The 16,086-nt window shown below is 36.6% G+C and overlaps 1 protein-coding gene across 1 annotated transcript in view; it reads right to left on the reverse strand.

The window, feature by feature from the left end:
* The window catches only part of MERTK (MER proto-oncogene, tyrosine kinase), a 136,308-nt gene that overhangs the window by 38,828 nt on the left and 81,394 nt on the right, over positions 1 to 16,086 (reverse strand). The window contains exon 8 of the mRNA XM_069075561.1: positions 14,005 to 14,156. Within this exon, the coding sequence (XP_068931662.1) occupies positions 14,005 to 14,156 (152 nt within the window). The remainder of the gene's footprint in view (positions 1 to 14,004; positions 14,157 to 16,086) is intronic.

Below are 16,086 nucleotides of genomic sequence, written 5' to 3' on the forward strand. Positions count from 1 at the left end.
AAAACACGAACTTGATTACACACATATCAACATTTTCACAAAGCAATAAGGAATGCCTATTGTAAAGATGCCTAATGTAAAGAAAGGGGCACTGTATCACTTTTCTATTTTTTTCTGTGTTTTTCTTATCAGCTGCATGAGTCTAATAAAAATCAGATATTCTGTAGCAATATTATTGTAGAGGCAATTTTATTGTTTCATTTATCACCAAATCAGCGGATTGGCAACACTTGCTTTAAAAAAAAAGTTTCAGGCCTAAATCAGCTCTCTTGTACTCTGTGGTTCTCTGAGCTCTATGCCTATATTAATGTGATATCATCAGAAAGTAATAAATTTAGACCATATCATCTTAACTCCCCAAAGAAATATTGAATTAAGGTAATTTTGTGCCCTTAGTTCTTTCTAGAGGACGGATAAAGTGGGATACAATAGAAAATCTCTGGAGTCAAAGGGTCTGGGTTCATATCCCACCTCTGATACATACTATCTGTGACCTTGGGCAAGTCAAATACCTGCTCTGGGCCTAAGTTTCCTCATTTGTAAAATGAGAGGCTTGGATTAGATAGCCAGAAGATATGTTTCCCCGAGCTCTAAATCCAGGACCCTACAAATACATTATTAACTTTGGGAAACTGCAGTTAAATCTATTTTAGGTTCATAGATGAAGCATAAAGGGACCTTAGAAGCCATCTAGTTCAATCCCCCCACCTTTTTTTTTCGACAAATGAGGAAATTGAGGTTTACAGGAGTTGTTATTTGTCCATTATCTCACACTAGTGTATTAGGCAATATGACATACAGAGGAGTCCACATGATAGATTCCTCATATAATTCAATCCCAGGAAAATCTGTCACTTCAAATAAATTGCCTCTTTCATCAGGTAATAAAAAATATATAACCCAAAACATTTCACTTTTTGCTTGCCCTGCAGGCAACCTCAGGATTCAACTACAGTACCCAACACCCTGGGTTTCTGGAACATCTATTATCTACCCACTTTAATGTGTTTTTATTGTTCATATTTTGTTTGTCTTGTTTTATATAAAGTTATACACATTTGTATATGTGTATGTATTTGTAGGGCAGGTAGGTGGTACAGTGGATAGAGCACTGGGCTTGCAATAGGGAAGACTCATCTTCCTGAGTTCAAATCTGGCCTCATACTAACCATTACTCTGAGCAAGTCACTTACCCCTGTTTGTCTCAGTTTTCTCACCTGTAAAATAAGCTAGAGAAGGAAATGGCAAACCACTCCAGTACCTTTGCCAAGGAAACCCTAAATGTGGGGTGGCTAGGTGGCACAGTGAATAGAGCACTGGCTCTGGAGTAAGGAGGACCTGAGTTCAAATCTGGACTCTGACACTTAACTATTGACAATCTCTGGTACAGGGTCTCTTTCACCATTATAAGTGGTAATAATGTGACACACACTTTGCTTTGGAACAATCAACCAACCAACATTAGTGATCTATTTCATCATAATGAATGTCAAAGGAATATCTGTGTTCTCATGGCAGTATTGATTTAGAGCTGAAAGGCACTTAGAGTGGTCCTATTTAAAATTCTATTTTTCAGAGGAGGAAACAGAGCTAGAAAGGGTTACTTTCTCAAGGTAACACAAAGGAGTAAACAACAGAACCAGGATTCAAACCCATATCTTCTGTCTATAAATCTAGTACTATCTCCTCTACTGCTTAATGCTTTCTTTGAAACGGAATTGTTTTGTTAGAATGTGATTTGTTGTTGTAATCTATAACATATTGAGTATTGTTAGGGACCTTTGTCCCTTCCTCTAATTATCATGCATATACTTATCTGCTTATATCTTGTTATCCATCTTTGAATGGGGGAATGAATTTTATGTCTTTCTCATTTTAAAATAGGAACTTATGTTAGAAGGGACATATTCTTAGCTGAGACCTTTTGGGATCTTTGTACAAATTTCTGTATGAAAACAAACTTAACACAAGGGCATTTTACTTCATGGGACATGTAATGATGGCACTGACATGATCTCTTCCTTCTCCTCTCATTCATTCACACACACACACACACACACACACACACACACACACACACACACACCCTTATGTAACACTTTACAATTCACAAAATTAAAAAAGCTCTGTGAGCTAGACAATACAAGTATTGGCTCCATTTTACAGAAAAGAGACTGAAATTCAGAGAAGTGAATGTCTTATTTATGTTGGCTGCTGGCCAATGTCAAAGCTAGACCTTGTCCTTCCAGGTTCAGAGCTCTTTTTACATTGGATTGGAAATTATTTTGTTTTTATAGATATTTTCCTTGTTACATTTGAAGTCAACTCACCAAAGATCATTCACTTTACAACCAGAATTATAATGATTTATCCACTGGGTGTAGCCTCTTTCCTTGTCCTCACCTTTGAACTCTTACCTGGAAGTCAAGAGTTATAAAGAGAAGTATTGTATAATATAACCTAATGTGTGTGTGTGTATAAACATATAATATATGTACATGTGTCTATAATAGATTATATATAAATATATGACATTTATATATTGCTATGTGGATAGAGAGAGGACAGATGTGTGAAATGTGGAGATAGAAACAAGAAGATTTGGCCCAAAACTGAGTATGTGGAGAGTGAGCATAAAAAGTAGATGATGACAGGAGAGTAGAGAAATCTGGAAGAGGGATGTGTTTTGGGGGTATGCTGAAACAATGTAACTGCTGCTTTCTTTTGAATTGTCTACTCAATGAGACTGGAGCACTAATCAGCAGGAGTCTCTTAGCAATAAGAACATAAATACAGAGCTGGAAGAAACTTTAAAGACATCAAGTCCAACCTCCTTATTTTGCAGATGAGGAAAATGAGGCCTAAACAAGTTAAGGGACTTTCCCAAGGTCACAGAGGAAGTTAAGTAGCAGAGACAGGATTTGCACCCAGGTCCTCTGATGCCAAAGCTATCACTTTACCACTCTAAGTTGCAAAATAGAATTCATATTTATTTTTACTATAACTACATAATATAGCCAGACATAAATCTCTAAGTAAGTTTCAAGAATACTTGAAGTATGGATGAAGGAATGAAGCATTTAAGTGCTTACTATGCACAAAGCACTGTGCTAACCACTGAAATCCAAACAGAAAAGTCTTGCTCTCTAGAAGCTGATATTTTAACAGGAGATATAACACATATAGAGGGTTTCAGCTGCAAGTCGGATGGAAAGGTCCCACAGTCCTTAGAATGTAGTGGCAAAACATAGGGTAATGCCTTTTCTTTAATGTTATTTCCTGATAAAATCAGATAAGTTTCTCATGTTAATTTGGCAGTGCCAAGGAATTTGGGAGAACTTTCTTATCACCCAAATCAGAATATATAAGTACAAATTAATTTCTAAATGTGTACTCCACTGCTACATACACAAGATATACTAGAGTATATATAGTATATATATTTTAAAAACTATGTAAACCAACTCTCCACAATGATTCACAAGGTTTTCTCCATACCTAGATAAAACACATTCTCTCCTTAGCTCCCTACCTTGTAGAATCCTTAATTTCTTCCTTCTACACTTCCATGGGCATTTCAAATTAGATTTCTCTTAGGCATATCAAACTCAATATGTACAAAAAAGGATTAATTTCTTTACCCCAAAACTCACTCCTCTTCCAAATCTCCCTACTTCTATCAAGTGCATCATCCTTGACTCTCTACTCTCATTCCACATATCCAATCTGTTTCCAAATCTTCTTGTTTCTATCTTTACATTTCAAACATCTGTCCTCTCTATCCACATAAGCAACCACTCTGGTTCAGGGCCCTATCATCTCTTATCTGGACTACTGCAATATCTTCATAAGTGGTCTTCCTGTCTCAAATCTCCACCCTACTCTAATCTGTCCTCTGTAGCTACTACAGAGATTTTCCTGAAGCATCCATCTGATCACTTCAAATTCCAGTGGATGGCTCCCTTTCACCTCTAAGATCAAATATAAACTCCTATATGTGACATTTAAAACCTTTTACAACCTGAACCCAACCTAACTTTCCAGTCTCATTATATGTTATGTACTCACTTTATTGTCCAGTCAAACTTTTCAGAATGCTGTGAAATTATAATAACCAAGAAGCTTGACCTTTAAAAAAAGATGAGAAAAAATGCACCTTCCTGCTTTCTTTGCAAAGCAGGGGAATTATAACTAGGACAATATTGCAAATGTTGTCAGTTGATTATAATTATTTTTCTTGTTCTGTTTTTTTCTCCTTTTTTAATTCTTTGTTTAAAAAAAAGGATGGAATAATGAGCAGAAGAGAGAGAAAAATGATATGTTAAAGTTATTGTTATTTAAAAGTAGAAGATATCAAAATTATCACCCCTCACTCAAAAAACAAACAGCCCACTTTTTGAACTGAATGATAAACAAGGGAAGCATGATTTCTTTGCCCAGAAAACTCTCATCAGAATTTTAATCCCCCTACTTTGCACATTCTGAAAACCAGAGTTCAGTTATGTCACGGTAGATTTTTGTCCAGCACATAATGATCCACTAAACCCTTCTGCCATCACAAGACTGTTATGATATACAGTTTATACAATTAGTACAATACAAACAACCTTTTCATTGGGCTGAGTCTGCATCTCTAAGGAGGCCCAAGGCCCAAGAGGTCACAGGCAACTGGAGCAGTGAGCAAAATGGGATATTATGAACCAAAGGCAAGGGCCATGAAGTCTGCACAACAGTGTTTTAATAGCATTTAACCCACAGACCTCTAGCTGATGTAGCTTATGATGCTTCTATCATTTCTTCTCAACAATTGGTTCCTAATTCTTAAAACCTGTTACACTCCCACTCTTTTAAAAGTAGCTTTTAGGCAGGCCAAGGAAATGTCTGTAAAAATTGTAATTTGTGTTACTAGTTGGTTTTCTTTTCATAAAATGACTTTCTATTGGCAAACTTGGGTCCCTCTTATGCAAATGGAGTTGATTAAACATTATTTGCCCTAATTCTAGGACGAACATTTGGTTTCTTCAATTGCCAGGGTACCAAATACTGCCAACAAAAGACAAAGGCATGACTCAAAAGCCTCCTTTCAAAACCTCCGCTATTTTACAAGGGGTGCTGACAATGCTGTTCCAGGTAGATTTCACGGCAGAAGGGAACCTTAGAGATATAGTCCAACCCCTTCATTTTACAAATGAGGAAGATCAGAAAGTGAAAAGACTTGATCAAAATCATATAAATAGTAAATAGTTGAGCTAGGATTCAAATCCAGGGCCTCTAACATTCCAAGTTCAATTTAATATGAGCCAACCAAAAACGATTATGCATCAGATATGTGCAAGGCACTGTCTTGAGTATTGGGCTACAAAAATGAAATGAAAAACAATCTCCTGCCTTAAGAAACTTACATTCTATTGAGGGGATAAAGAATTCAAACAGGGAAGTATATAAGTGATCATTTGAAGAAACAGAAAAGAGAGCTAATAATTAAGGAAATTAGGGAGGGTTTCCTTGGAAATTTTCAAAATGGAACATGAGTTGAACCTTGAAGGAAGCTAGTAGGTAACACAGGAAAATCCACACAATATGAATTCCTACCATTTAATAGTGATCACCATAATTAGAAATAAGAGGTCAAAAATTAGAGAAAGGTACTGCATCAAGTTTAGTGGAAAGCTGAATGTGTATGTGTGTGTATGTATATATAAATATATATATATATATATATATATATATAATGTTTTCAAATCCATCATTTTCCTCACTATACCTCATAAATTCTGATATTCTTATCTAAGCAGCCTGGGGGCCCAATGGATAGAACCTTGGATGTGAAAGGTTAGGAAGCCTTGAATTCAAATCTAACCCCAGATACTTCATAACTGTGTGATCCTAGGTATGTCACTTAACCAATGTCTGCCTCAATTTTTCCATCTGTAAAATGGGGATAACAACACCAATTTCTCAGGGATGTAATGAGAATAAAGTAAGATGTTTGTAAAGTGCTTTGCAAACCTTAAAGCACTAAGTACTATTTATTATTAACATTATTATTATTCATAGAAAGATAATCCAAATTGTGTATCACTCAAGTTCCTTTATTTTTCATTCACTTTCTGTTACCAAAATTCAGTAACCTGTTAGCACTTCCACTTAAGCATAAACAGAAAAGGAAAAGAAGAAATTTAAAGTCTACTTGTCTGATAAGAATTCTGGTTAAAAGTTTAGTTTTGTTGAAAGACTATGATTAAAATGAATGGACTCAGAGGAGAAAGACTGGGGCTAGATATAGAGATCTGGGAATCAGTTGCATGGTTAAACCCATGGGGGCTGATAAAGTTACCAAAAAAGGTGAGTATAGGCAGGGGTGGGGAACTTGTGGCCTTGAGGCCATGTGTGGCCTTCTAGGTCCTTGGTTACAGACTTTTGACTGAGTCCAGGTTTTACAGAACAAATCTTTTTAAGGGGATTTGTTCTGTGAAGTTTGAATTCAGTCAAAGGGCTGCACCTGAGGACCTAGAGGGTCACATGGGGTCTTGAGGTCATAGGTTCCTCACCCCTGGTATAGAGGGAAAAGAGACAAGGGTCCCTGATAAAATCTTGAGGAACACTAACAGTTAAGGAATATGATATGAATGATGAGTCAGCAAAGGAGATGGAAAAAGCAGTCAAAAAGAAGGAAAACCAAAAGGGTAGTGTCATGAAAGGCAGCTAGGTGGCTTAGTGGAGAGAGCACTGGCCTGGAGCCAGGAAGTTGTTTAGTCATTTCAGTTGTGTCTGGCTCTTCCTTATTCCACTTTGGGGGTTTTCTTGGCACAGATACTGGAAGTTTGCCATCGCCCTCTCTGACTCAGTTTACAGGTATGGAATTGAAGCAAACACAGTTAAGTGGTTTATCCAGGATCACATAGCTAGTATTTGAGACTGGGAAGATGAATCTTCCTGATTTTAAGTCCAGTGCTCTATGTACTGCACCATGTAGGTCAAGAAGACCTGAGTTCAAATCCAGCCTCAGACACTTCCTACTTTCTAGCTTTGTGACCCTAGGCAAGTCACAACCTCTGTTTGCCTTAATTCCCTGGAGAAGGACAGGACAAACTACTCCAATATCTTTGCCAAGAAAACCCTATGGACAGCATGGACATGTTATGGATCATGGGGTCATGAGGAGTTAGACACAACTAAACAAGTGCCATAAAAACCCAGAGAGAAGAGAGTATCCAGGAAGAAAGAGTGGTTAACAGAGTCAAATAGATATGTCAAGAAGGATGAGGACTGAGGACAAAACATTAGATTTTGCAATTAAGAGATCATTGAGGGGGCAGCCAGGTAGCACAGTGAGTAAGAGTACCGGCTCCAGTGTTGAGAAGACCTGGAGATCGAATCCCGGGCTCAGACACTTAGCACCCACCCAGAAACATCTGGCCGTGTAACCTTGAGCAAGTTACTTAACCCCAATTGCTTAGGGGCGGCCAGGTGGCTCGGCGAGTAAGAGCGCCGGCTCCAGTGTCGGGATGACCTGGATCAAATCTGGGCTCAGATACTCAGCACCACACCCAGAAATAATAATAACTGGCCATGTAACCTCGAGCAAGTTACTTAACCCCAATTGCTTTAAAAAAAATAAAAAAAGAGATCATTGAGAACTTTGGAGAGAGCAGTTTCAATTGAGTAATGAAGACAGACAGAAAAGAGTAGAGGGATGAATGAGAGGAGAGGAAGGAGACGAAGCAGGTGTAGGTAACTTTTTCAAAGGGTTTGGCAAAGGAGTGGAGGAGAAATATGATAGCTTGAGGGAATGTTGGAGTCTAATGAAAATTCTTTAAAGATGGGAAATGCTTAGACACATTTGAAGTTAGTAAGAAAGAACTAAAATATTCATAGTAGTGCTTTTTGTGGTAGCAAAGCTCTGGAAACAAAGTGGATGCCCATAAATTAAGGAATATACAATAGCTCTACAATACAACAGCTATAAGAAATAGCTACACAATATAAATAGAATGGAATTTTACTTTATTACGAGGAATTCAGAGAAACATAGGAATATTTGTATGAACTGATGGAGAGTGAAGTAAGTAGAAACAAAAAAATATCTACAAAGTTAAAACATGGAATGATTGCAACAATGTTAATGAAAGGATTGTTAAAAGGAAGTCAAACACTGAGTAACTGTACAACCAGTAACGGTTCTAGTGAACAAATAATGAAGGACATCTCCCTTCTATGGCAGAGAGAGGGTAATTTCTAGGGCAGAATATTGTATACATTGTCAGAACAAATCATCATACTGGGTTTTTTGCTTAACAGTTTTTCTTTGTTATAAGGAAAGGTTCAATTCCAGGAAAAGTGGGGTAATTTCTGATTTGAATGTGATTTTAAAAACAAAAGGCATTAATAAAAATTATTTTAAAAAATTAAATTAAATTAACAGGCTTCATCTGTGGATATTGGCTTTTATGCTCATCCTCTATCCCAACAGCAGAGAATTAAGGGCTAACATCTTTATGTGTTTTATGGGCTTTACATGGTAATTAGTAAACACATAATTGATACTGTATTCAAAATCTGGATTCATCATCATGTGAAAACATCAGGAAGGCTATAATTAAGCAAACACTCCTGTTCATAATCAGAGAATTAATAATCAGACAATCCTCAGAATAATATAGGACCCACTTTCCTCAGAAAAAATATTTTGTGATGTACAATTGAACCAGATATTCCCTGGAGACTGAGTCAAGGAATGGCAAGATAACTGTTAAGATTGTTACCTGATATACTTAGAAAATAGGCAAAATAAACTCCTTTTATACCTGACAATTAGAACTCATAAAATAAAAAGGGTTGGATTAGATTGTCTTTATGGTCTCTAGTATCTCCAAATTGTATTATTTCAGAAAATAGATTATTACAGAATTTTGCCAAAAGTTAACTTTAGAAACTTGCATTCTGTCTTATTAGAACATGGGACTTTGAACTGTCCAAATCTAAGAGCCAAGAAAATGTGCACTATGATAACATTCTGGATTCTCAAATAGTTGATTTATGACACAGTGGAAAATGCACACGGCCACTGCCATATTTCCAGGTGTCAATAAAAATATTTTCCTTTTAATATCAACTCCATGGAAAACTGACTCATTTTCAATAAAAGGATCTTTTGATCTTCATGGTGCTTATCACACTCTGCAAAATAAAGGCATCACATTTTACCATGGCAAGGTAACAGCTCACTTATTATAGAGGTTGAAGTCCTTAAGCTGGAATTAGGGAGGGAGTTAGGAAGGCCTGTGAAATAGCTGTCTAAAAACCACTATAGAAATGCCATGCATTTTTCTCTTGACCTCTCACTCTGACCCATATTTACATACACATCTGGTGAGTTTAGTTATTTGGTTTACCAGCCCACACCAAATTAGAAACTGTGGGAGGTGAGGGGAGCAAGGCTATTAGACACAGGCACAGAAACTCAAGAATAGCAGCAACCAGTGGCCAATGTTTGGAGAATAAAAGTTATTCCCCATCAGAGATTATGTTCTACAGATCTTTGCATCCCTAGTACCTAGACTAGAGTAAGTACTTGATCTCTGATTATCAAAACTGATAAGTATCTTAAATTATTCCCATAAAGTGACTCAGATTCTGAAAAAACAAAACTCATAATCTATTTAACAGTGATTTAGGATGGAATTTAAATTTTTTCTTTTTACTGCATATTTTTGGGGGTAGTGGGGTACAATGATATATAGTTAGTTGATAATGGAAACACCTTGCCAGAGATACATGATCTCAACCATGCTGTTATTTATTTTGTTTTTAAAATAAATGCCTTTTTTCACATAAATTATTTCCTAATGTAGTTCTCTGTATGCCTCTACCTTGTAATAAATCACCATCACTATTATGGAAAAAAGGCTTTTGCAGCTATGGGTAGAAGATGTAATCTTTTTTTTTTTTTTTGCCTTTTGGAGGGCAGTTGGGGCTAAGTGACTTGCCCAAGGTCACATGGCTAGTTTTTGTGTTTAGTGTCTGAGGCCGAATTTGAACTCAGGTCCTCCTGATTCCAGGGCCAGTGCTCTATTTGCTGTGCCACCTAGCCGCCCCAGAAGATATAATCTTAACCAAAAGACAAAAAAAAATTTGAAAAAAAAATATAATTTTATGACACTAAATTGAAAGGTAACAGTACAAACAAAATGAAGGCACATAGGCTAAGAAGGGAAGTAATTAAATGGGAAAAAAATCTTTGTTTTTAAATTTCTTAGGTGAGGGTTTGATACCCAACATATACAGACAATTAACAGATGTATATAATCCTAAAAGTCAATAGAGCACGGGTGGGGGAAAGGGGAGGAAAAAGGGGAGGAAAATAAATTTATATGACAAATTTGTTGTATATTTGGAAGGAATAGGCAACTTGTACATGGTAGATTTGCAGTTTCATGTGCAATCTTTTTTAAATTGTACTGTTATTGAAATGCTTATTTTGTTCCATGAATTGAAATTTTTTTTAAAAAGATCAATAGTAGTCACATGATAGGAACAAACAAATCTCAAAAGAATTGTAAACTATTAATAACCACATGAAAGAATGCCCAACCAAGATGGGCCTATGCATGTACTCTCCACTGTCGCTGGGCCAGACCAATTATGAGTGTCTCTACCTGACCCTGCCCTTTTCCCGGTTTGTTTCTGCTTCTCCTCTCTACCCCCCTGCCTGTGCGTGGACTTTTGGCTGGCACTTTGTCCAAGGCTCAAGCAGCCTGAGGAGCACTACAGGCGCCTCTTCCTGCCCTGAATGCCCCTTGAATGTGGACACATGTGTGTCATGTCAAAAATGACACTTGAGCTTCTGCTCTTTTTAGAATATCTTGTGGTCAGCTTTCACAAATAAACACAATCATGGGGTCGGGGGGGGCGGGGGAAGAATGCTCAAATCACTAATATTAAGAGGAATGCAAATCAAAGCAGCCCTGAGGTTTCACCTCATACCTTGAAAATTGGCAAAGATAGCAAAAAGATGGGAATAGTCAATGTTGGAGGGATTGTGGGAAGATAGGCATGACAGTATATTGTTAGCAGAGTGCACTCATTTTGGAAAGCAAATTGGAACCATGCAAACAAGGCTACTAAAATGTTTATATTGTTTGACCAAGAGATTGCACTGCTAAGCTTATATGCCAAAGAGGCCATTGATTGAAAAAAAAAAGGTCTCCATATAAATCAATATATTTATAATACGGTAGTACTTTTTGTAGTAGCAAAGAACTGGAAACAAAGTAGATCCCCAATGCTTGGGGAATGGCTTTATAGTATATAAAGGTAATAGAATATTGTTTTTGTACTGTTTAAGAAATGACAAATATAATGAATAGAGAAAAGCATGCAAATAATTACATAAACTGGTACAGAGCAAACAGAGCCAAGAAAACAATATACACAACTTTATCAATATAAATGGAAATAACAAAAACCTCCAAACATTGAAAGTAAATTGTCCAAAATTATAATCATCATCATAATAGCTGGTATCATATACTGCTTTAAAATTTGCAAAGCACTTTATAAATATCTCATTTTTGCCTTACAACAACCTTTGGAGATGGTTGCAATTATTATCCCCATTTTACAGATGAGGAAACTGAGGCAAACAGAGGTTAAGTGACTTGTGAAGGGTCACACAACTAATAAATATCAGACTGGATTTGAACTCAGGTTTTCCTGATTCCAGGTCTAGTCCCCTCTCCATTGTACCACCAAGCTGCCTAAAAAAATTACAAAGATCATATATGGCCCCAAAGAAAATATATGAGAAAACACTTCCTCTAATTCCTTTGCAGACATGGGAAATACACAGGTGTGGAACATTGCATATACTTTCAGATTTTTTTGATACAATGATTTTTTCTCTTCTTCCTCTTTTTCTTAAAAAAAATTCTCTTTTAAATGGGATATTTCTCTGAGAAGAACTATGGAGAGAAATACTGGGGGAAATTTAAGGAATATAAAGAAAAAACAAAATATGTTAAAATCTTTAAAGATGGAAAGGCAAAAAAGCTATAGTGCTTCAATTTTCACAGTCTCTTCCAAACCTTATGGTATATTTCATAGACCTACAGTCTGTGAAAAAGTTTCACATGAAATATGAGCAGCCTGTCAAGTCACCACCAGAAGCAGGGAGGCCAGAGCATTTGTGTATCCCAGCAAGAATGTAAAGTAACTCCCAAATCAGTTCACAAGAAAAGACTTGGGAAATAATAAGTCATGAATTTCAGATATTACACAATGGTTCAAAGTGCAAGAAAGTCACAAGGCAATAGAAACTTTTCCCAATTTCACTGTGTCTGAGCGATGTAGGACTGAAAAGAGGAAATGAAAATGTAATCTTGTGTTTTAAAGAAAAACTTGAATCATTTAGTATAACCAAATATCTTCGAACGTTTTGCTCTCTACATTGAAAAATAAATACTTTGGAGATAGCGCAAATAAATGGGATATGCACAAATGTGCTAATGGAATCAATACTTATGAAAGAAACAGTTTGTCATCTGTCTTTTCATGGAGATGGATTGTTGTTTTGGTGGCAGAATCCAAGCCTTCAGTCCATAGCATTATTCCATAAATTTGAAGCCTTATCACATACTGCCTACTTTCATAAAGACCTAAGGTCCTGTTCAAGATCACAGTAGTCCATATCATTGCCAAACCAGGAGGACAAAGGGACTTACCACCTTAAATATACAAATGAGATAATCGCTCCAGATATTGGCAAAAAACTCATTTTCTCTTTCTCATAAGCTCACAATAATACCTTAGCCATATACTGTATCTCAGTGTAAGATCTGATCCTCACAGTGATTCCATGGGGCAGGCAGGTTAATATTATTTTCATTTCACAGGTAAGGAAACTAATTTTACAATTATACCAATAGCTAACATCTCTAATAATATTATCTCATTTTATTCTCATGACAACCATGGGACATAGGTGTTGTTATTATCCCCATTTTACAGAAGTTTAGAGGAGTTAAATGACTTGTCAAGGATCACCTGGCTAGTACATATCAGAGGCAGGATTTGAACTTGATTCTTGCTAACTCCAAGTCTAGTGCTCTCTCCATTGCATCAACTAGCTGCCTAATTATGATAACCTGTGTTTAAATAGCCCGTAAAGCACTTTATAAACATTATCTCTTTTGAGCCTCACAACAATCCTGAAAGACCAGTAATAAAGTTAGTATTATCCTCATCTTACATATAGGGAAACTGAGGCCTGGAGCCTCATTAGACTCAGTATTTCATCTCTAACAGTCATGCCAAAGGAAGTTTTATAGTAGAGTTGGAACAAGCTAATTACCTTCTATGATATTGTTCTCTAATGTTGAAAACGTGGCCACATATGTATGTGTGTGTAAAACTGATATACCTTCAAGTTTGCAATGTGATTTATATGTGTTTGAGTAAAATAAAATGTTAAAAATTACAGCACATAAAAGTTAAAAGCACCCTCCAAATGTAGGAGACAATGATTGTCCACATACTCTTAGAAGGCAGCTGCAAGTTTATTCATTCTTTATATGCCTCCTATCTGGATGACTGCAGTAGACTCCTAATCAATTTCCCTGCTTCCAGACTTTTCCTCTCTCTTATCCATACTACATAAGCAGCCAAACTGATATTCCTAAAACATGGACTGGATCATGTTAAGCCCTAATCTAATCAATCTAATCAAAAAGCTTCAGTGGCTTCTTATTGCCCCTAGGATAAGCTGCAGAATCCTCAGCCTGGCATTTATAGGTCTACACAGTGTAACCCACGTCTATTTTTCCATTACTTTCTTTCACAAAGAGGTGCTTGAGGTTTCCTGAATTGAGTTGAGGAGAACAAACCAAGCCTATTAACAGACAGAAAATGGTGGAGAAACTGCTTAACTACAACTATCATGAAAAGCCTAAAAGAGCAAGTCAAAAAGGGCACATTGGAGTTTTATTTTTTCCAGTTTAGACTTACAGATGACTCCACACCCTGCCATTGGTACGATATCATATAGCCCATCAGTTCACCATCCTGGCGCTTAAGTGGAGGTTTTTCCCATCTTACTTCTAAATTATTACTGGATCTATTCAGAAATACTGTAACATTCAGAGGTGAGGCTGATGGAGCTGTAAAAGAAACAAACAAACAAAAACTAAAGCATTAAAAAGAAATTTGGTTACTGACTGCCAATCAATAAGCATTTATTAAACACCTACTATGTGCCAAACATTATGTTAAATCCTGGGTCACAGAATCATAGATCAAGAGGCTTCAGGGGACACTAGTATAATTCTCTCATTTAATAGATGAGGACACGGAGGACCAAGAGGTCAATGCAAATAATAAGAATCAGAGGCAAAATCTGAAGGGAAGTTCTTGGATTCCAGAGCCAATGTGCTTTCCACTGCACCACAGAAAGAAAAAGGTGACAGTCTGTAATCTTACATTCTATTAAGGGGAACAACATTTATATGGAAGCTACAGCTTTGATAATTACTACTACAGAGACTGCATATTTTTACTGTTCTTTTATGAGGAAATAGATCTTAGAAAGGAGACAGTTAAACTGCCATGTCTAGAGAAAGACTTGTGTGATGACCAAAAGGACTAAGAAAACTTTTCTTTTCTGGAAAAAAAAAAACAACGGAGTAAGTGTATTGTCAATCAAAAAAAGTTTGAAGAGATATTTTGTGGGAAAACTTGAGTTTAACTCATTCCATGAAGAAGGTATCCTGAATAGAATTTTTCAAAGACAATGACTGCTATTCCAGAGTTGAAGAGAAATCAGCAGTTGTTAATAATTAGAGGTAACTCTGGATGTAATCTTTCTTACCATGATATAATGTTGGAATATTTAACTATTTATCTGTATTGCTTGTTACCCTGATAACAAATTATGCAGCCAGCAAAGCTGACTGAGCCTATAAGAAAAAGGAGAGAAGGGGTGGAATAGGGAGAGAAAAGAAAAGGGGGAGAAGGAGCAAGAGGGGGAGAGAGAGAAGTTATGGTTTTTCTAGTTTATAAATTGGTAGAGGCTCACCGCTGAGAGATTTTGCCTGTCTATTAATTTGTGATAAAATATTAGAATATATCTTTTGATTATCTTAGAACTTGGCTAGAAAATTAATAAGGTTATTAACAAATCAAGTAGCAAGCAAACTGAGGGAAGGTGGGGTTGATGTGGTTGTCAACTTGTATAATATACTGCACAACTCACCAGGGTCAGGTATATAGTCTATAAGAGGGGATCACTGTCTCTTAAAACTTGCAACATGTACATGTAGGAATATACTATGTAAACATCGACATATATATGTGTGTGTGTTTGTGGTTGTATAGTTACAAAATAAATATTAAGTTAATTTTTTTGGAGGAGGGGCGTGAGGAAGTACCAATAGTTTAGTGAAAGTACTCCACCTGAGCCTTGAAGGAGGCTAAGGATTCTGAGAGGTTAGGATAAGAAGAGACTACATTCCAGGTATGAGAGAAAGTCTGTACTAAGACAAAGTGATAGAAGATTGAATATCACACATGATCAACAAGGAGGTGGGTATGACTGGGCTGCAGAGGACATGAAGAGCAATAATCTTTAATAAGCCCAGAAAAGTAAATTGGAGCCAGATGTTGAAATGCTTTAAATGCCAAACAGGAGTTCACATTTGACCCTAGGGACAATAGGGTCAAAGACTGGGGCCTCTTAAGTCGGGAAGTAACACAGTTAGACCTATACTTTAATGTGATCTTGGCAGTTGTGTGGAGTGTGGACCGGAGTGGGAGGAGAGATTTGGGAGGAAGGGAAACCAAGGAGGAAGTCAGTATCTCAGTTATCTAGATACATAGATTCAAATAACAACTAAAAATACCAAATATTTCTTTTTAAATTAACCTTCACTAAATTAACCCACACAAAGGTTTAAATTTTGCTTCATTTCTAATTAAAAGGTACTTCACACTGAGAGTTACCGACAGGAGAATAGAAACATGTACAGTGGACATAAGCAAACTGTGGCATATTACCAGTGAAGACCAGAGCATGAAAAATGGCAGGAAAAAAAT

This window comes from Petaurus breviceps, unplaced genomic scaffold (genome assembly GCF_028583685.1).
Source record: "Petaurus breviceps papuanus isolate PSGF00001 unplaced genomic scaffold, PetGlider_PUasm1.0 90919, whole genome shotgun sequence".
Taxonomy (NCBI): Eukaryota; Metazoa; Chordata; class Mammalia; order Diprotodontia; family Petauridae; genus Petaurus; species Petaurus breviceps.